We start from the raw sequence: 19808 nt of genomic DNA on the forward strand, positions 1-19808 counted from the left end.
TCGTTCGATGCGGCCATTTTCGCATCTCGGTTTACGTTCGCAGGACGTCTCGGGCCACTCTTCGTACACGCAGAGCGTTCTCAGAAGCACGGCGGCGGCATGGGACCAGTATCGCTACATCATTCACATAAACGAGCACGAGTGAGAAATACACTGTACATGGGAATCAGGTCGTGTCTATAGCGCTGCAGCCCAAAATATCCATCCTCAGCCCGGCCTACCATACTCCGACTCCCAGAGGGTCCGAAGCGGATGTGGTCGGTGCAGACGGGGGCGGGGAGGGCGGTTTGGGAGACGGTGGCTTTGACCGGTGCGCGTCCGAGATTATCGGCGCAGGATGCGGGGGGACGTTCTCGGTACTACGTATACGCGGGGCTGGCGAGCTGGGAAGAGCGATTGTGGGGTCGAGCGGCAAGCCAGACACATCACTTGGTGATGATCCTTGTGTGTGTGAGACGCTGACATCTTTCGCTGGCGGCTTGGGCGCGCTAGACTCTGCTGCTGTCCAAGGGTTGTGCAGCAGGACAGATGGCACAGTCGGCCGCGACGTCGCCCATGGATTCGTGCTCGCGCCTAATGTTTGCGCCATCGCTGCAGAGCGGGGCGACGACGGCCGTCGCGCCGCTTCCGACTCGCCCCAGGCACCAATCTCATCCCGCGACTTCAGCTCGCCTCCTTGACCGTCCCCAGGATTGGCTGCGCTCAGTGAGAGCGTCTTGAAATCCTTCGCCATCCCACCGTACGCGTCCTGGACGGCAGACAGGGCAGCGGTGGCGTTTGTAGAGAAGCGGCCCCACATCGATCGCACGCCGCTGCTCGAGAAGAGGTCCGCAGATGGCATGCCGGCCTGTGGGCGTCCAGACGAGTATGTCCGGGCGGACAGAGGCGATGGGGTTCGAGGGGGAACGGGCGAAGCTTGCGCGGACGGCGAGAGAGTGCGATCAAACCGTCGCATGCTTTCATGCCGCGTTCGAGGCGATCCCGGGTTCAACGAGGACGACGCGTGACCCGACGGTGAAGGGATTCTGTCAACCGTTTGACGAGCCTCCGGCTGTGGGATCGCGATGCTAGGGGACGGGGTGGTTCCAGGAGACGGCGGAAGCGGGACGGAGGAAGGCACCGCACCAGCATTGACAGGATCATCTGAAGCAGTGTCTATGGCGCCGTGATACTCGGGATCTTGAGCAAGCTGTCGCGTAACGAATCTTCCGTTCATCTCCTCGTCTGTGCGACCGTACAGCTCGTGCCAGAAGCGCACGTCCTTCGGGTTGGGCATAAGCACGCCCATGTCAGCGCCGGGTCCACGCCGAGAGGGATCATCGACGGATGGGTCGTAATCAGGATTGATATTCAGTTCCTTCTCCGGCGGCGAGTTGAAGAAGTCCCAGACGCTGACCGTCCTATCGCACGGCGGCGGATTGCCAGCCTCGCCGACGCGTCGCTCCCGCTCGGTGTTGAACAGGAACGTGCCGAACTGGCATGAGTAAAGGTGACAGTGTAGTTGCCGAAGGAACCGCTCGTTGAACTCGAACCGCTCCGGGAACTGCCGCTGCACCTGACGGACGCACTCCAGCCACTGGTGGAACACGGGACTCGTCTCCTTGAGGTGGCCCTGCGACGCGAATCTGTTCTGCACGGACGCCAGGAATGCTTGGGCGGCTTCCGCACCGCTCGCGTTGCCCGTGTTCTCCACTGGTGTCAGGAAGAACTTCTCCGACGAGAGATGCCCGCATCGGTCCAAGAATTTGTGACCATACGATAACCATTCCTTCTCGACGAGGATTTGGAACCCACGCACGGTCCGATAGAAGGGGTCGAGGCAGAGCTGAGAGAACGCAGAGAGTTGTGCCGTGCGGTCCCACCCATCAGAACAATGAATGAGGACGTGTGACGAGTTCACATGTACGTTTCGCACGATGAGCAGCGAGCCCTCCATGATGGCAGAGATGTGCTTCAGCCAACCAGAACGTCGCAGCGCTTGTCTGTCTAGCACGGGTACGCCGAGCTCCTCGCCAGGCTCCGTGTCGGTCTGTCCGACTGCTGAGACAACGTCGGCCTCTCTCAGGGCTTCTACCACTTTGTTGAGCGATTCGCGCATAACGTGAATGTGGTCGATCCCCAGATACGCCTTCTTGGCCTCCTTGTAGTGGTCCATGTTCTCGGTACCAGCTCCTTTCGCGGTGTTCGCCATTGCGTTTGTTGTCGGGCGAGCATCGATGATGAGATTGGTGCACGTAGCGCCATAAACAGGGCTAGCAGTGGCTCGGGTTTCCGGCGACCAGTGCGTTTGGAAGATTGCCTCTATGAGCTTCTCGTCCTGTATAGAACGATTCTGCGTTAGGCCGACCATAGGCTGGCTAGACCTCGTGATGCTTCCCTAGCATGTTCATGAGACATGCACGCGGACGCAGAAGATATGCGCAGTGGACTCACGTAGTTCGCCCAATGAAGATAGGTCAATACAGGGAGCCGACCCTTGCTGCGGTACTTAACCGCGTATTGCAATGTCGTATCGCTGATACGGGTTGGAACAACAAGACGTGCGGGATACGTTGGGGAGAACTAATTACTGACCGTTATGTATGAATAAGTGAGATTATTGGCAGCATAGCGACGTACCGAATAGTCCTTGTTGATATCCGTGAATCTCCATGCCTTCGTGCGCGAACCAACCCCCATCCGTACAAACTCTTCTCTTGGAGAATAGATCGACCACCCGTTGTCGACCGCGTAAGGAGGATTCGGCACATAGTAGAAAGCGTACAGCTGCGTTACCGACGCTGCGGCAGGCGTCAGGAAGCAACGGTGAACACTCGGGAATACGCACTCGCGACGGTAAGCTCTTTCACCGTGTCAAAGACATCGATCGCACTAGCTTCCAGCACAAACAGCAGAGTGATGGTCTCGAACGTTCGTGTGCGGATCATGAGCGTACATTGTCCTTGCAGGTTCAATGGTAGACGCGTTACGAGAGATATGAGGGGGTATGGAACCTGGAACGAGGAAGTCACTCAACGTCAAGCCGGAGCGGAGCTTATAGACTGACCCACATCTCCTCCCGTCCAGTGTCATCGTAGTGAAATATGAGATGGTGAGCGGTCAGATGCACGGTCCCTGGTGCGGTACTACCCCCCTTGGTGCAGAGCACGCCCTCGACCTGGACATAGTCATTGTTGCTGGTGCGTCGAGATCATTGGTTTGATATGCCCTACCTTCGTCACGCGAATCGAGTCCATGTCCGGCAAGATGGAGGGAGGTCGCTGAACAGCCCGCGCCCAATAAGGCCGCCCAGTGCCGGGAGCGCCGGTTGAGAGTCAGGTCGGGGCGCTTACTGGGCCATCTTCCTTGACTTAAGTCTTACAGCTCTCTGCAACCAAACTTGAGTGGCGTTCGACACTATCGACATTGTGAACAGTACACCAACTGAACACCGCGCCAGAACGCACTAGCTCGTAAGTCACTCACTCAGGATGCGTTGGCTGCTCTGAATTGGAATCAGATTAGAATAACTCAATGAGGGCGACTTTGGTATGAGTGACGGTTTCGCGGTAAAATATTTACTGGCAGGTCGTAATTCCGCGGCGATTGACTTACTCTGATGACTTACTTACTTTCGCGCGACTTAGACTTAGTGCGATTGGCGCCCGCCCGACGTGCCCGAGGCGGCCTTGCCAAATCGGGATGAACATCGCATTTGCCAGGACCACTGCGCCAGATGGCTTCCCCTTTATTCTCTGTGATGCATGACATTTCTGTATTGACTTTATATACTTTTGATGCATATCAAAATATCCTTCCCTTTCGACACTATGAGAACCGCGGGCTCAAGGCCATGGCTCTCCTACTGAAGCATCCCGGGCCATTCGTCTCGTCAATAATGGGGGCTATGGAGTGTTAAAAGGCATTTCATAGCTCCGAGTGTATAATCGGGCTTCCGAGGTTCGTGCCGCTATCCATGCCATGCAATGGACAGCCGCAGTGCGCGTAGACAGAGTAGTTGTCACAACTGTTGGTTAATGATTCCGCATTAGGCAATTGATCAGCCGCCGAAGCGGACTTGGGCATTCTAGGTGAGCAAACACAAAGCAAACAATGGGTGTCTCAAGTACTGCAAAATATATACAGTAGTAGTGATTAGACAAGAAATATGCATGATTGTAGAGGCCAAGTGCACGAAACGGCATGAATCTATGTCCAAAGTGTACGGTTCACGTGTCAACTAAGTAGTAAGTCTTACGCGACAACTAAGTTTTCACTGTAAGTATTTTTCCGCGATAACGACCGTCATACTTTGGCCACATCCTGCAAGGGCTCCCAGACTTGAGACCGCTCTCGATGTCGTGTCGTTGGCTTCGGGCGGCATACACCCTGGTATTGGGGCGTTCTGGCCTCGTTGTTAATGTTAAGGTGGTAGAGTTGCTGACACCGTACGCAGCTGCTGATACAATTGGCCGCTAACGTATGTCGAGTTCGGGAGCACTGATTTCAGAAGTCTGCTTCATGACTCGACTTGCTTGAGGTACGTTCATTGTATATCTGAAGAGGCCGAAGAAGCATCAAACATTCCACGCGCTGACCGCCACTGCGGTTGCTTAGTATAGGCACTTTGGCACGCTTGAGCCACGCTTTCCATGTTCTTTGTCCTTCAAAACGAAACAAAGCGCGTATGGTCCAAGTGGCCACGTTCCAACAGATGAGCACCCTATAAGTACCGTTTCTCGCTGCTGCACCTCTTCAAACCCGTCTGTTGTGTGTACCTGCAGTTCTCCATATTCGCCGACGACATGTCTCATTCGTCGTTCCTACAAGCCTTCCGATCGTCTATCAATGACCAACAGGCCATTCCTCCCTCCTACTCTCCTCGAGACATCCTGGCACTTGCCCTCTCCCAAGGTGCTCTAGACGGACTGTCCACAATCCTGGCCCGCGCCGCATACGACCCGAACACATCCGTGCAAGGCATCGCGCAAGTCATCGCGTCACTCGAGCGGGTGGGCATCGACTTCTCCGGCGCGCGAGCGGCACTGGCAAGTGCGGTGGCGCGCCACTGTGTGCGGTGCCACAGGACCTATCGCGACCGGGAGAACGGGCCAAATGCTTGCGTCATCTATCATCAATCCTCGGACGATACGCACGACTTGGGGAACACTGGCCTGTATCCGTGTCTGTGTCAAGGCATGAGCGCGATGTTTGGCGTCGTGGAGGCTACCGGCGAATGCTACCGCGGATGGCACACAGACAAGCCAGAGCAAGTGGACTACATATCATCGAGCGCGATCCCATGCGATGGCTACAACTGCGGAAGCAACAAACCTGCCTTTGCATGATGTCTGGAATAGGATGTTTGCAACGTCGGTGAGGCATCCTGTTTGTGGGTAGCGCGCGTACAACGTCCTCATATGGTTGCTACCAGTGCCTTCTAGACGAACCTATACGATGATCTTCGTGGACCAGAAAATCGGACTACTGATACCGTACAAGCCTGGGAGGGTATAATGATATTTCGACTTCTGTATGTTTAGCATGGTGAAGGATAAGGTGGTCTACGCCTCACTCCGAGCCTCAGAGCCGCCCTGCAAGTGTCCTCGAAAGTGATGGGTCAGCAACTGTTGGATAATCACTCGAATTTTCCTGTAGGCTGTCTATGTTACTACCCACCAATGGGAAGGCTTATGTCACTCACGCATTCCGCCTTGGGTATTTTCTTAGCCCCGGCACAATCGAGCAGTATATTGGTCTCGTCAGCGATTTCCCCGGGTAACCAATCTAGTTGCCTCGCATATATCCATGACCGTGTTCATGGCTCTAGATGCAGCAAGCTGGACCATTCGTACCTCAAGCGATGGACCAAAATGCGTACTTGTCTTCCTATACGGTGAGACTTCGCGACAACTCGCATAAGTTCGACTTCTTCAGCTCGGTATTTATGTTATCCGATGCGCCTGCAGCCGGTGGCGACGGAGGCGAGCACGAAACCTTCGAGCGAGGAGAAACACACTGTCAGTACAGGAATTTCTGCCGTTGTACTCACCTCGCCGTTTTCCAAGATGCGCAGACGGCCACCGCAGTTCTGACTCAGATCGACGGTGATTCAAGAGCAGTCGGGAGTAGCATTGGCGATACCGTAAGTTGGTGTTGGCGCTCAGGCACATCTGTGTCGAGTGACAGATGCCAGTACTTGTTCCCGTAGTTGGACGGCATGTACAGCCTACCCCGAGTTGGACGTATCCTACTTTGTACGATGCCTTGCGCAGAGGATGGCAGACTGAGGCGGACAAGCGTGCTGGCGAGTGTATGGGCAAGCAAGATTGCATCGATCGAGATCGGAGATGTTCAGGCACCCGCCCGCTGACACTAGCCGCGAGTGCTCCGGACGCAAACTCCGCGCTGGTGGCTGGCTGCAGCGACTCGGACGTGCACCCTGCGCCCGCTGTTGCCCGAACCACGAGATACTCACTCGCCTTGGTGTCTGCCCATCATGCCCCGTCGATCCCGTCCAGAAGTACTGCATCGCACTGACTCGGAGCTCCGCGCCGCCTCATACCGCCTCCGATGAGGCTCGGAGGCTTGGGTAATGCAGCGTGTTGACCCCTTCGACACTAGACCCTGAGGAGAACGAAGTCCGCCGGCCAGGGAGCACGACTCGGATGACGGAGAGCATGCTCGGACAGGCTCGGACTGCTTCTGAAACCACAGCGTTCTCAGCATCCGTCCGTGATCATCATCTACGCGATCTTTCCTCTGGCGCTCGGAAAATGGACCCAACACCGGCGTGTCCATATACATACCGTCTGAGACACATCCCTCTCCAGCGGAACACCCCCTCTCTCCCCTCTCCCCCGGGCGCCCCCTCGCTCTGCAGCAGCCATGAGCAGCTCTGACGCGTCCATCGAGAAGCGCGGTGCCGACCACGACGTCGTTGAGTCCCACGACGTCGATGTGGCCGCCCAACTGGTCGCTGGGAGCGACATGGCGGTGGATCCTGCTGAGGCAAACAGAGTAAAGTGCGTACATGCAGTGCCATGACTGAACACTTATTGACTGACTTGGATGTGACACTTCAACTAGGCGGAAGATCGACCTCCGCATCCTCCCCCTCATGTGCAGTGAGTACTGTCGTAGCTTCTGCTGTTCTCGGATGCTCATGCCTCCACCCTAAAGTCCTGTATTTGTACGTATCACACAAGGCAGGAATAACTGCGCGCCTGACACAGCGTCAGAATGCAGTTTGCTGACAAGACCACGCTCGGCCAGTCTGCGGTCCTAGGAATCCTGTACGTCCACTCCGCTTCCTCTGGCTGTTCCAGGGACTCTTCTTCGATGGCCACAACCAACTAACCCACCTCGCAGCAAAGATGCTCACCTCGGGCAGAACCAGTTCGACTGGCTGAGCACGGTGTTCTACCTGGCCTTCCTCGGCTTTCAGCTCCCGCAGAACTACGCCCTCCAAAGGTTTCCCGTCGGCAAGTGGGTCAGCCTAAATATCTTCGTGTGGTCCATCGCACTCCTCTGCCACGCCGCAGCGAAGAGCTTCGGCACACTGCTGGTGTGCCGGTTCTTCCTCGGCATCGCGGAGGGTGCGATCACGCCAGGCTTCATGCTTGTCACGTCAATGTTCTACACGAGAGCGGAGCAGACGAGGAGAGTTGGCTATTGGTGTGAGCAGTCTTCACTGTGAGGGATCCTGTGGAATGGTGCTGATGAGTGGTGCATAGTCTTGATGAATGGGACGGCGATCATCTTCCTCGGACTCGTCGCGTATGGTACACTGCACATCACGAACAGCGCACTTGCCCCCTGGCAATGGTCCGTCGTCCCGCCGTCCGAGCCTCCGTCGAACTAACTGGTGTGTGGCCCATAGGCTTATGATCATCACGGGGATAATTACCTTCATCACCGCTATCCTGTTCTGGGTTTTCTTCCCCGACTCGCCCACGACAGCAAACTTCCTGACGCAGGAGGAGCGCGTCGTCGCCATTGAGCGCATCAAGGTGAACCAGGCAGGCGTCGAAAACAAGCACCTCAAGCGCGAGCAGATCGTCGAAGTCTTCAAGGACCCGAAAACATACCTCTTCTTCTTTTTCGCAGCGATCTCGAACGTCACCAACTCTGTGAGTGGCCGCTGGACTTTTGAATCTGCAGATGCGCGGTTGCTGACGGGGAGACTGCGCCGCAGCTGAGCAACCAGCGCCAGATCATCGTCGCGGAGTTCGGGTTCTCGGAGATCGACACGACGCTGCTTGGCTGTGTGGACGGCCTCGCTGAGAGTGGGTCCACTGTTTGCTCGTTCCTTCCCTTCCGGTGCTGACGATGCGCGCATATAGTCATATGGATCTTCATCGGCACGATGGGTGCGTCGTACTGGCCCCACGGACGCGCGTACATGTGCTCGCTGCACTACCTCGTCGCAATCCTTGGCGCGATCCTCGTTACGACGCTGCCGTGGTCTGACAAAGTCGGCCTCTTGTTCTCATATTGGATTGCAAGTATGTATTTGCTTATTTCATCTGCTACCTCGTTCCGCCTTCTGTTGCTCGAAATCGCTTTTACCTCGTCCCATATCTATCCTATCTTCTACTGCCACACTCAAAGTGACTGCTCAACCTTTTGATCCTCTCCGCTACCCCCTCCCTTACGTTCGACGTCTAATGCTGACAACTCCTCTCCAGTCAATGAAATCGTGCCTTTCGTTATCTTCCTCGCCTGGGTCGGAAGCGTCACCGCGGGCCACACGAAGCGCGTGACGACCAACGCAATCGTCATGGTCGGCTACGCCGTCGGGAACGCCGTCGGGCCGCAGTACTGGCAGGCGAAGTACCAGCCGCGCAACCGCGTGCCGTGGGCGATCCTCGCGGCGTGCTGGGCGGCGTCGATGTTCATCCTACTCGCGACGCGCTTCTACCTCGCGCGGGAGAACAAGAGGAGGGACAGGGAGGCACGCGACACGACGTACGACGATGTGTATGTTGCGGACGAGAAGGGCGAGGAGAAGAAGGTCGACAAGGTACGTTTGTCTGCGTTGACTTCTGTTTGGATGGGTCGTTGACTTGGCCGTGGTGCAGGCATTCCTGGATCTCACGGACATGCAGAACCGTGACTTCCGGTACGTACTGTGACGAGAGGGCTATCTATGGAGGATCTCGGGAGGCATGTATCATATCTGCTTGGAGAGAGCACGTTATTTGAACGTGCCTATGACTAGTTACTTGTCGTACTGTATAATGTAGGTATTCGCAATGAATTGGAATGTTCTTGACAGACTGCGAGTTGCGCGTATTCTAGTATTCAACGGCACATCACGGACGCGCAGCATTCGCGCCCGACGTATTTGTCCAAAGTGCTTGAATGAGCGTCGAGGCCGCCAGCATCGCCTCGCCCATATGCATATGTAGTCTATTAGCGTCTCTCCCAAACGTTTCAGAAAGCGATACACTCGATGGCATCATTTGACTCCAAGAGCAGAAGCAGATTGGTACATTGCGCGATCCCGGACCATCTATCATGTTGTGTGACCAATTCTACAGGATGTACATAGCCAAGATATCATAAGTGAAGTACAATAATTAGGTGTTGCATCGATGATGTCCGTGGGATGGCGAGAGATCTATCCGTGTTCAGCATCTATAGTATGCGGTGCGATATCTTAGTTTTCAATGCACTTGGGCTGGTCAGCATAGAACTCCTTCAGCGATTGGCCGAAGATCTTCAGGCCCTCTTCCATGGCTTCCTCCGTCCCAGCGAAGGTAAGGCGGAAGTAGTTCATGCGCTATCGGACGTATCAGCACGTTTGTCGCCCAAAATATCACAGCGCTGGACACTTACATCCGCGATGGGGTTCTCATCGTACTTGGGATCCGCCGGGAGCGCGAACACCCACGCAGGCATGACGACGAGCCCGTTGTCCAAGCACGTCTCGAACAGCTCCTCCATGAGCTGCCTGCAGTTCGTCGTGGCGCCCTTCGTCTTGCCCGCTTCCCTTCTGAACCGCGGGTGCCTCTCGACATTGATCTTCGTCCACACGAACATGCCCGCGTCGGGCACGCTCGCGTCGACCAGCCCGAGGGGCGCCACCTCCTTCTCGAAAAGACCGAGGAAGAAGTCTCGCCGGCGCTGGTACTCATCGCGCAAACTGCGCACCCACGCATCGAAGCCAGCGAGCGTCCAGCCTGCCGGGCCGAGGAGCTCCGTGAGGAAGAGCTGGCCGAACGCGTGCGGGTGCTGCGTCGACGAGTCTGTGAGCGCGACGAGGTGCGCGTGGAAGAAGGGCGACGACGTGATGAACCCGAGCCGCATGCCCGGCGCGAACACCTTGCTGAAGGAGTCGACGCGCAGCACGCGCCCGTCTGTGTCGAGCGAGAGGAAGGACGGCGCTAGCCCGCGCGGCGAGAGGGCGGACTGCGAATCCGATCCGGCCGGGGCGGGCTGTGCCTCCGGCGTGGACGGCTTGGAGGTGTATTGGAGGAAGTAGTAGGGATCTAGAAGGGCATAGATGAGCGAGCCGCTGGAGGACAAGTCGAATTCTACGTACCGTCTTCGATGATGAGAAGGTCGAATCGGCGGGCAAGCTCATAGATCTTCTTCCGACGCTCCACAGTTAATGTAGAGCCAGTCGGGTTTTGTCCGCATCTAGAGTAGAGGCCGAGTCAGATAAGCTACGCTGCTGGCGTCTGACACTGGAGGATGTTACATACGGTACAGTGTAGAGCACGTGAGGCTTCGGCCCACGCTCCTCCGACCAGTTCTCCATGACGTTCTCAAGGTCTTCCGGAATCAGACCGCCCTCGTCAATCTTGACAGATACCCACTTGACTCCATGAGGGACAGCGGCGTTCGCGAGCGCACTGAATGTGAATTCATCGGCCAGGAAGTGATCACCAGGCGAGCCCAGCAGCCGGAAGCATTTCGTGACACCGTCGCCGTTCCCGAGGGACAGTGTCGCGACGTGATCAGGAGGGTTGTGGTAGAAACGCGTAAGCTCGGTGACCGCTTGTTGTGTCTCTGTGAGGCCCGCGCCCGTCGTGTACTGGAATGCGGTGCGCACAGGCAAGACTGGTGCTTCGTCGCGCGAGGAGGTAATCGAATGCGAGGGCGCACTAGAGGATCCAGCGCGCCAGGTCGCCACCGGGTCTTTCTCAGTGACGGAGGCGACATCGAAAGTCAGGCTTTTGATAGGGTAGAGCGACGAGTGAGGATCGCCTAGGATAAGGGTCAGCAGGAGTCGTACACAAGGGACGTGAGGACGCACCGTTTGCCAGAGAGATCATGTTCGGCTTCCTACGAGCCAGTCGCCAGATCTCCTTCATGGAATTGGGCTTCCGAAGACGCGCCTCCTGGGAGAGGTGGTGGGAGAGATCGACGGGAGTGCCAGTCATGGTAGGGCAGCGACTCGGGTCAGCGGGAAGGAGAGTGCGAGGGTGGCCTGGAGTAGCGGGCTGTCAAGGGAATAACGACGATGCAGTCCAGGTAGTTGGTGTTATATACCAAGACGCCGGATCAGCGATGAAGCTACCAATTTTCTGTCAGGACACTGAGATATGACTCCTGGCATGATCCGTCCGTGGGCAGTGGTCAGGGCCGGTTACACCTGTTGAGACCGGAGAAGTCAACGGAGCGAAACTTAGGTTTACGTGCACTCCGCATCAGATATCCTTTCTGACATCGCAGAGGCCCTGCGAGAGTTGGTTGGCAAATGCCGCATTAGAAGCAGCAGAGGAGGCGCGGAGGCGTCTCAAGATTCCATTCCGGACGGTGAGTCATAACAGGGGCAGACACTGCAAGGCAAAACATCCGCCCGACGTACCGCGGCATGGGGGACCGCCGTGGCCAGAGCTCACTGACGTTATTTCTCGCTCCCAGAAATGGTAGGAAATGTTGGTGGTGAGCTCTACGCGTCGCACCGCGACAGAAGCGGTGACCGCCGACTGATTGGCCTGACAGAGGTGGGAGCGGCGCACGTCGACGCATGGCGACGCGCGGACTGGTGGGGTATTGGAGCATACGGTCTGCATGTCAATTGGCCGCCGACGCGTCTGATGAGCAGTAAGAAGGGGGAAACCGGAGTTCGATGTCGTGGATGTATTGCCAGAAGAGATGAGCTGCACAGCCACCGAGCGGTTGAGACCCATCGTTTCCCTGTATGGCAATCCCACCACGCTCGACACGCGCTTCCGCCTGCTTCAAGTCGTCCGCTCGTCGTCCCTCTGGCCTTCGCGACAAATACCTGAATATATCCTAGCCAGCCCCCGCGGCAGACACCCATAGGCCGCCAGGGCCATGGCACACGGTCTATCCCTGTCCTTCTTCTCCGCTTCACCAGGGCCACCTCCGATCCCGTGCGGTACATCGGCCTCGTATGTAGTCTATGTGCCAGCGTACCGCCCGCGGGGATGTTATCCATCTGGTATCGATGAGTTATAGCATCCTGCGATCCGGGAGCGCCTCGTATGGGGCCGTATTCTGGTATTTGACGTGCCCGCGGTCGAGGTATCCACATTCATCATCTGTCTCGTCATCCGTCTGAACTGCAGAGTTGATGTGAGGCGAGACTGGTACTCCTCGAGGGCCCGAGGTGCGTTCCTCCACCTCTCTTCAAAAGGCTTCTTTGCACTACTTAGAAGTGGGATGCCCCCTGGGGTTATCCTTGGCGTCCTTGGGCCATGTCACGGTCACTCTCAATGCGCGCATTCGTCATCGCGCGATACATCGAGCTCGAGGATACCCTTCGTGTCTGATAGCCTGTACCCGCGGACACGGGTCGCCGATGCGACGGCCCCTTGGCGGATTCGCATATGTCTATCAGTCGTGGGCCAAGTACTCGTGCCCTTCATTCGTAGCTGACAATTTCGTATTTTCCTCTACCAGATGCGGGCGACGTCGCATTTAGTACGGCACGTCCTGTTTGCATTAGGGGCCGTCGGTATGTTGCGGTTCTTATTCAATACCTGCGACACCGCTGTTCATTTCACAGTTTCTCGTCCTTTGGCTTGCTATGTCAGCCCAATGGCGCTGGTGAGGTAGAACCCGTGTCCCCTCATCCACAGGCTGTTGTTGCCACTTCTTGGTATATGCGGACAAAGCATTGCTTTTACCACCTCACGTACGACATGTCCTCTCCCCCGCTGAGGAGCCTTTCCTCGGTCGCGTCTCTGAGCGCGCACTGGTTACGTCTGGCGGCTGCTGTCGTACACACGACGTCCAGGGTTCCGATTCCGCTTCCCTTCGTTCCCCGGCAGATCCTCCTCCATTTAACCACACCTCCATGGAAATCGGCTATTCATTGCTGCTCATTACCCAAGGCTTTGACGCAATATAACGGAACGGTGACTAAGGCCGTCTACTCCATTCGCAGCGCCTGCATCCACAATATGCAAAGCACATACACCTTCGAGCCTCAAGGCTTCAAACCTCGACCGAGCGCGTTGTAGAAGCGCCTCTGAGCGTCGACGAATTTCAATGATGCAGTGAATATCCCCATCCAACACGGTGTCGCCCGCTCCTCGCTGTCTTCGAACAGTATAGCGCGTCTTCCAAACGTCTAGCCTACCGCGCCCTGGGTCAACGCGTTAGTGCACCCGGCCTCCGTGTACACAGAATCATATCGAGTTTGGAAGATGCTCGACGCAGCGCTGGGTGTGCCTTCTATTTTATCACACAGGCCGCTCAGCTGTCGCGACAATTCTCCTTCGCATCCATTTGAAGATCGATAGCACGTATGTTCTACGAAGAGAAGGCAGCCCGTATCTACTGCATCTACTATGTCACAGCTGTCGCGGCGTGTCGTCCAGTGGGTGTTGACTAAGTATCGCCGGCGAACGTGCACTTACTTATCTCCAGCAAGCTTCGCTCGACGAGGCCTGTAAGCTTGAAGCTTGAAGGCGTGGTGCGCACTGTCACGCCGCGCCGATCGCTTGCGATGGCGATCCTCTGCCTTGAACTCGACCTCATGCACGTTGACATACTTACAAGGTATCGATATTCAATCGTTATGACAGTCGCGAGATCGTCGGGCATGCTAGCAGACTTACTCGTCTTATCATTGACGTCTCAACCAGGCATGGCACAAGTTCTCATGGCCATGATTTGGCTTGGCCGCGCCACCAACACCATAAGAATGCAACCGCATGCTGATGTCACATCGACTCAGGCTACCAGCAGTAAGTATGTCGGACAAGGTTGTATATCATCACATCGAGGACACGCACGCTGTACTGCCAGAGTCGCGATCGTCTCTCATACATCAGGCTTCAGGGTTGCCAGTGGTCGCCAGTACAGTATTGTCCGATACAAATACAGCGCAGGGCGAGCGCCACGCTCTGAGTCCGCTACCCGGCTGCCTGGCTAGTGCTCTCATCGCTGCCACCTTGAACATGCTGATCACGGCTGTCTCCCGTAGGCAGACCACTAGGACGACCTGACCGCGGCGAATGCCGCTCCTGCTGGAATTGTAGGGAGCCAGGGTCGGGAGCATCATTGTCTCGTTGAGTCAATTCAGGTTCGTTGTCAATTCAGGTTCGTCCATCGCTGTTCGTGAAGCACCGACCGCTGCCAGTGCTGAGCTCGGGTGGTTGCACGATCGTGAACGCCTTCTGGCTGTATCGCCATAGGTTTCTCCAAGCGACGCAACAATGGAAACTGTAGCACAGTGAATCGCCAGGGTAGCGGGGCAGCAGGACAGCAGCCTATCACAGAACGTCGCACTCGGTAAGTCAAGGTCGGGAGAAGGTGAGGCTAGTGTGAGTGAGTATAGACGAGAAACTAGGCTGGCAAGTTGACGATACTAGCGAGTTCCCGCTGGTATGAATCACATAGCATTACTCTCGAAGGCCGTTGACGTTGCTGCTGTAGCCCCCAATCTGCCTAGACCGACGCAGTAGAAGACCTTCGGCCGCAGAACTGTACTGAACCTGTAGCCGCATCGGGCCACACTGTGCAGTTGAAGCCACAGGCCGTCCGTCCATCCATCTCGCCTGCTCTCAGATCTGGATGTGCTGACGCTTCCTCCAACAATTGGATGCATGAATGCTGCCGCTCAGATCTGACGATACGGCCGCTTGCAGTGATGTATGATGTCATGTAGACATCCCGACGATGTCGGGACCGCCTGCCACCGCACCGCAGGACTCCGGGAAACGTTCCTCAGGACAGGCGACCCGCCAGGAACAGGTCGTTTCCGGGGCCTGGGGCCACCACTGTTCTGGTCTACAGTCATATCAGTTATCTGTTGGTGTACATTGCGGAAGCAAATACTGTCGCAGCGCCACTAGGAGGTTCCTACTAACTTTAAGAAAGGCATTCATTGGAGGTCGTTGACCATTTGAGCGACCTTGGAAACGCGCCGGCAGATTCAGAGATTCGATCTTCCATACGACAGGGCGGCTCGCTCAGGACGCCAGTCCACCTCGCTGCAACCTCCACGCCGACATTCTAACTCAGGTCGCCAAACTATGATACGTTTCACTGTAGCGCCGCGGGAGGTCGTCGACGGGATTGCCGTCGACTCGGGGTAGCGCCTGGTAGCGCGCAGCCTGAGGAAATCTACAGCTACGGTACCTAATCGAGTGATTCAGCAGGCTCAGCGCGCGGATGGAGGTGTACATATGGGGAAACCCACAGCGCGCGCATGCAGCGAATAACAGATCTCGGCGAGCACCGGAATTCAAGAATGGTAGGAACCATCAAATAAGTACGTACGAGCGGGTGTCTCCAGCGGTTACATAAGCGAAGCCATCGAAGTTTTCCGCTACGAGACCAACCAGCAATCCCCAGTTTGTGTCAGAGGCGAAAGTGGACGGGCATTGAGGGAGAGAGAATGATAGAATGGCAAGGACCGTCTTGCAAAAAGGCTGAGTACCTAACTCCATTTTATCTGTGGCACAACAAGCGGCGTGCGTTTCGACTCGGAGTCCTGCGTAAGGGTTTTGAGGCCTTTTGACCGGGGTCGCCGGTAACCACGCTAAGTAGCACTGGCAGCGGTCTCGCATAGTTGCATCATCTGCCCGGATCGTCACGGTGAATCGCTTTACATAACTTATCAGGGCCGTCAACCGATTGTAGCTTCTTCCGAATTCACATCTCAGAGCGCAACCTGCGCTCGATGACTCTTAAGAGGGGACGTCGATTGGGACAACGGAAGCCAGACCGTGGTCGTAACTCCCAAAGACCCTCATGCCGGAGTGCCCAGACATACCTGCAGATGTTGCAAAGATGTGAGTCTCATGTCACTGCCTGTTCGTATTCTCCAGCATTGGCTGATCTCTGTATTCAGTGCAGGGCCGGTTGTAAGTGCGAATTAGTGTTGCATCTTGCAACGGGCGTTGAACAGGAGGCTTTGTGATGTCCCGGATGTAGCTGCTAGGCTCTCAGTTGAACTGGGGCCTGTTTGGTGTCCTCACGGTCCAACTGTGTAAGTCAGTACTCGTTTTGTGCACTTGTTGACCTCACGCGCTTCGATCGAAGATATGTACAATCAGGCGAACTACAAGGATCACTTCTTCGTGAAGGTCGTTGTTTACTGGATGTACCTCTTCGAAGCCATCCAAACTATCCTCTTGACCCACGATACGTTCCACCAACTGGCCTACAGCTTTGGCAGCTTCGAGGGCTTGACCGCGGCGTATCTGACTGGATTTGAGTTGGTCATTCAGTCGGCTCTCAGTACGTCCAGTCCCAGTCTACTCTCACGTCTCCGCCTAATGCCGCCCATACAGTTGCAACTGTGACCCAATGTTTCTACGCGTGGCGGATATACATTCTGAGCAATTCGAAGATTCTTGCGGGGTGCATCGTCTGCGTAAGTCAACCTCGTGTCATGAAACCCTCGAGAGTTCACACCACCTGCTTACCTAGATCTCACTGTTGCAATGCGCGGGCGGTTTCTCGGAAGGCATAGCGTGCTTTGTCTATAACAGTACGTCGGAGAAGATCCCTATTGAGGCCACGTCCGTCGCGGTGAGTGCGTCGTCGTAGGTGTGCGCCCATAGCCTCACACCTGCGTAGCTATGGATCGGAGGAAGCGCGGCATGTGATATTGTCATCACCATCTCCATGGTTTACCTCGTACGTGAGCTTCCTTGAAATATCTATGTCTGGTGGATTCATAGTCCCCGTGCGTCAGCTATGGCGCAAGCGCAGTGGTGTCCAGAAGACGGATACGATGGTCAACAAGCTGATCCAGCTCGTCGTCGAGACTGGCTTCATGACGGGTAGGTTTCATGATCCACCTCTGTCTGCGATGTATGCCTCATAACCACCTTCCTTCCCTTCGCAGCTGCCTTGGCGATTATCCAGCTCTCGTTGTACAACTCCTTCAAGGAAACCGAATACTTCATGACGCCCGCCGGCGCGCTCTCCAAGGCCTACAGCAACTCGCTGCTCGTGCTGCTTAACAACCGCAACACGATGCGCAAGCAGCGCGACGCGACGATAGGCGCCACGAGCCTGAGCCTGCCGCAGTTGCAGACCGCGCGCGCGATCCAAATCAACGTCAACCAGGAGACGTACGCTGATGGGAACATGGCGGTGGTCGACATGTCCTCAGACAAAGTGCGCCCTCTCCCTCAAGCGCTGCTGTACACTCATCGGTCTCGTGCACAGAGCGAAGGCCAGTCTCAGTATGACGAGTACCCCAAGGTCGCGGATCGCCCCTAGGCACGTCCGGTGGACGTCCCTGGCGGCCTCCGTCCTGTGCAGACTGGGGCCTGCCCGTCGTATCGAGGTCTGGAGGGCTAGATACACGCTATAGACACGGTTGCTGCGGTGTCCACGCATCGCGTAGCTCATGCATGTCAGACTACCACCTCACATTGTCGTCGCTCTTTTGCTGGTATTGTCACTGCCCTAGCTCAATCATTTGAGACACGTAGTGACCCTGCTCGTTCGAGGATATTGCAGGGCTCATCAACAGTATTATCTCTTATTGGTCTGTAGAATGACTATGTTGCTCACGACTGTCGGAAACGCCTGGCATCTCAGAGCCATGCACATGGAGTGACCAAGTACTGGGACTGTCGTCCGCAGTTCCATTCAATTGAAGCCAATGTGTCACGTATTGTACATTGATTGCATTGTACACCATGAGCAAGAGAGCGTGTGGTTAGCATCTGATAGCATGCGATGTGAGAGCGACGAGAAAGCGAATTCGACGACATGATTCGTGAGGGAGCGTGACGGGCGAGGCTCTAAAGCGCACAACGCCTGCGAGTCGTAATATGCAACAAAGAAAATAGAAATAATGATAGCAACCAAAGGCCAAAGTCAACGCGGTCGGACGGAGAACGAAGGTAGTCATGTGTCCAACAGCGGGATGCGAATCTCGAATGGAGACGGTTCATGACGGGGCTGAGGTGCGGCGGAGGGTGTTGCGTAGGTTGACGAAGCTTCGCTTTGCGCGGCGACCGATGCGAGACAGCGAGCTCTTCTTTTGCCCGGATCCGTAGACATACTTCGTGATGCTGTACATGCGTTCACGGAGGCTGCTTAGAAGCAAGTAGCATACTGTGATACCGACAGGTCAAGGCATGATTACGATCCTAACCAAGCGCGACTTACTGAGCATCTCCAGCATTTCATTGTCGGGGAGGTTCCCCAGATCCAAGTAGTCCCGGCCCGCGCGCGATGAAATCGCAGGCGCCAACTTCTGCTCATCAGGCAGGTATACGTGATTTTGATATAGGCCGCCAATGACCTCATCATCGTCGTCCAGCAGCTACACGCGCGTGAGCATCTAAGGTCACAACATATGGCGTGGCAGATTGACGTACCGAAAGGCTGTCTGGAGTCATGCGCCATGTGTGCTCGTAGCGAGTCGGCAGCAAAGTTTCGTCGGGACTGTCGAGTCGACGTACAGGTCAGAACAACTACAGACCGGGCTTCGAAGGGGATTCGCAGTGATGGAGACTCACAGTATCTTCACGAACGCAGAGTCGAAGAGCTCAATCGTCCCGTTGATCTCATTGTCCCCTATACGGATGTGGGAGGCGGTCGCCCCCTTCCAAGTGATCTCCGCGACTATGCGGCCCTCGCCATCTTCGATAAACGTGATATGCTGGTCGCTAGCGACGTCGACACGTGAACTGCTGCTCGAGCTCGCCGTACTCTCACTGGACCATGTCCCGGAACGCTGGCGCTGAGGGCGGCAAGTGGTGGTCCGAAACGCTACCACCCCGGTGGCACTGTCGATGATCGTGGTTTCGTACACGTCCGAAGACGCGAAGTGGAATAGCATGTCGATGCCAAGCGCAGGGTACGGGGTGACGGTGGACGATGGGGGCAGGGTGCGTGCAAAGTAGTGAACAGCGTGCGGGTTCGCTCAGAGTTGCATAACGTGCCGACCAGGCCCTATATACTGAGATAATGAAGGGGACCCATGCGAACAGAGCTGTATCCGAGCATGGACCCGGGACCTTTCTGCGTAAGGGTAAGCGAGGGTCGACCATACGGAGTTGCCTTATTGAAGCACAAACACAGTGCTTACAATGGATAGAATGGCCGATCCGATAATTAATCAGTTCCATACAGACTTCTTTGTCCTCGATAATCATTCAGCGAATAGAACATTTTCTGCCCTTTTTCTGGGCCGACGGGTTGCGGGCGGGTTTTCGGGGTCGGTGGCGAGGACAATGGGGATGTTCGCGTATTCAGGAGCCCAAAACGACGGACTATGGGCAGGTATATATGTCGCAGCGCGAAACAATAAGCATCGGGAACGTGAGTAACAGACAGCTGGCCGGGCGCTCATGGCCTTTTATAGACCTTCCTATTCGGGTACGTCCTTTGTTCACTCTTTCAGACGAGCATGCTCGTGACCAGCT

At 55.9% G+C, this 19808-nt stretch overlaps 7 protein-coding genes across 7 annotated transcripts; 4 read left to right on the forward strand and 3 right to left on the reverse strand.

Moving 5' to 3' along the window:
• Positions 1–100: 100 nt before the first annotated feature.
• On the reverse strand, positions 101–3306 carry C8Q71DRAFT_776096 (phosphatases II). Its single transcript, XM_047924643.1, has 6 exons — positions 3213–3306; positions 3047–3157; positions 2828–2993; positions 2620–2780; positions 2434–2562; positions 101–2377 (listed from the first exon to the last, which is right to left on the reverse strand). The coding sequence occupies exons 1-6, from the start codon at positions 3234–3236 to the stop codon at positions 218–220; spliced, it is 2751 nt and encodes a 916-aa protein (XP_047775799.1). The 5' UTR covers positions 3237–3306; the 3' UTR covers positions 101–217.
• A 978-nt stretch (positions 3307–4284) lies between these two features.
• Positions 4285–5589, forward strand: C8Q71DRAFT_776101 (uncharacterized protein). Its single transcript, XM_047924644.1, has 4 exons — positions 4285–4519; positions 4597–5355; positions 5414–5512; positions 5567–5589. Exon 2 carries the CDS (start codon positions 4785–4787, stop codon positions 5325–5327), a length of 543 nt encoding a protein of 180 aa, XP_047775800.1. The 5' UTR covers positions 4285–4519; positions 4597–4784; the 3' UTR covers positions 5328–5355; positions 5414–5512; positions 5567–5589.
• Positions 5590–6867: 1278 nt separating this feature from the next.
• C8Q71DRAFT_860789 (major facilitator superfamily domain-containing protein) lies at positions 6868–9116 on the forward strand (the record flags this gene model as incomplete). Its single annotated transcript, XM_047927827.1, has 11 exons — positions 6868–7004; positions 7069–7106; positions 7162–7171; positions 7221–7274; positions 7351–7658; positions 7716–7806; positions 7862–8111; positions 8177–8267; positions 8325–8486; positions 8670–9004; positions 9063–9116. The coding sequence occupies 11 exons, from the start codon at positions 6868–6870 to the stop codon at positions 9114–9116; spliced, it is 1530 nt and encodes a 509-aa protein (XP_047775801.1).
• Positions 9117–9643: 527 nt separating this feature from the next.
• C8Q71DRAFT_726118 (L-tyrosine:2-oxoglutarate aminotransferase) lies at positions 9644–11372 on the reverse strand (the record flags this gene model as incomplete). The annotated part of the gene is made up of 5 exons (XM_047921744.1): positions 9644–9766; positions 9823–10475; positions 10529–10626; positions 10692–11196; positions 11246–11372. The coding sequence occupies 5 exons, from the start codon at positions 11370–11372 to the stop codon at positions 9644–9646; spliced, it is 1506 nt and encodes a 501-aa protein (XP_047775802.1).
• Positions 11373–12243: 871 nt separating this feature from the next.
• Positions 12244–13668, forward strand: C8Q71DRAFT_249575 (uncharacterized protein). The gene is made up of 4 exons (XM_047917296.1): positions 12244–12483; positions 12540–12568; positions 12862–12916; positions 12968–13668. Exons 1-4 carry the CDS (start codon positions 12362–12364, stop codon positions 13422–13424), a joined length of 663 nt encoding a protein of 220 aa, XP_047775803.1. The 5' UTR covers positions 12244–12361; the 3' UTR covers positions 13425–13668.
• A 2496-nt stretch (positions 13669–16164) lies between these two features.
• On the forward strand, positions 16165–17646 carry C8Q71DRAFT_860791 (uncharacterized protein; the record flags this gene model as incomplete). The annotated part of the gene is made up of 10 exons (XM_047927829.1): positions 16165–16205; positions 16265–16277; positions 16348–16402; positions 16456–16653; positions 16707–16789; positions 16846–16947; positions 16996–17055; positions 17114–17201; positions 17267–17541; positions 17593–17646. 10 exons carry the CDS (start codon positions 16165–16167, stop codon positions 17644–17646), a joined length of 969 nt encoding a protein of 322 aa, XP_047775804.1.
• A 679-nt stretch (positions 17647–18325) lies between these two features.
• C8Q71DRAFT_713600 (uncharacterized protein) lies at positions 18326–19222 on the reverse strand (the record flags this gene model as incomplete). Its single annotated transcript, XM_047920925.1, has 4 exons — positions 18326–18492; positions 18547–18703; positions 18759–18825; positions 18900–19222. The coding sequence occupies 4 exons, from the start codon at positions 19220–19222 to the stop codon at positions 18326–18328; spliced, it is 714 nt and encodes a 237-aa protein (XP_047775805.1).
• Positions 19223–19808: the final 586 nt, after the last annotated feature.

This window comes from Rhodofomes roseus (assembly GCF_022264815.1).
Source record: "Rhodofomes roseus strain CIRM-BRFM 1785 chromosome Unknown C8Q71scaffold_20, whole genome shotgun sequence".
Lineage (NCBI taxonomy): Eukaryota > Fungi > Basidiomycota > Agaricomycetes > Polyporales > Fomitopsidaceae > Rhodofomes > Rhodofomes roseus.

Bases quoted from the DNA above. Each gene is read 5' to 3' on its own strand.
- C8Q71DRAFT_776096 (XM_047924643.1), bottom strand. From the start codon at position 3,236: ATGGACTCGATTCGCGTGACGAAG. The intron at 2,994-3,046 runs GTCAGTCTATAA...TCCTCGTTCCAG, and splicing joins CTGGACGGGAGGAGATGTGG to GTTCCATACCCCCTCATATC. The intron at 2,563-2,619 runs GTACGTCGCTAT...GTCAGTAATTAG, and splicing joins ATATCAACAAGGACTATTCG to TTCTCCCCAACGTATCCCGC.
- C8Q71DRAFT_776101 (XM_047924644.1), top strand. From the start codon at position 4,785: ATGTCTCATTCGTCGTTCCTACAAGCCTTCCGATCGTCTATCAATGAC.
- C8Q71DRAFT_249575 (XM_047917296.1), top strand. From the start codon at position 12,362: ATGTGCCAGCGTACCGCCCGCGGGGATGTTATCCATCTGGTATCGATG. The intron at 12,484-12,539 runs GTATCCACATTC...AGTTGATGTGAG, and splicing joins TTGACGTGCCCGCGGTCGAG to GCGAGACTGGTACTCCTCGA. The intron at 12,917-12,967 runs GTATGTTGCGGT...TTCATTTCACAG, and splicing joins GTTTGCATTAGGGGCCGTCG to TTTCTCGTCCTTTGGCTTGC.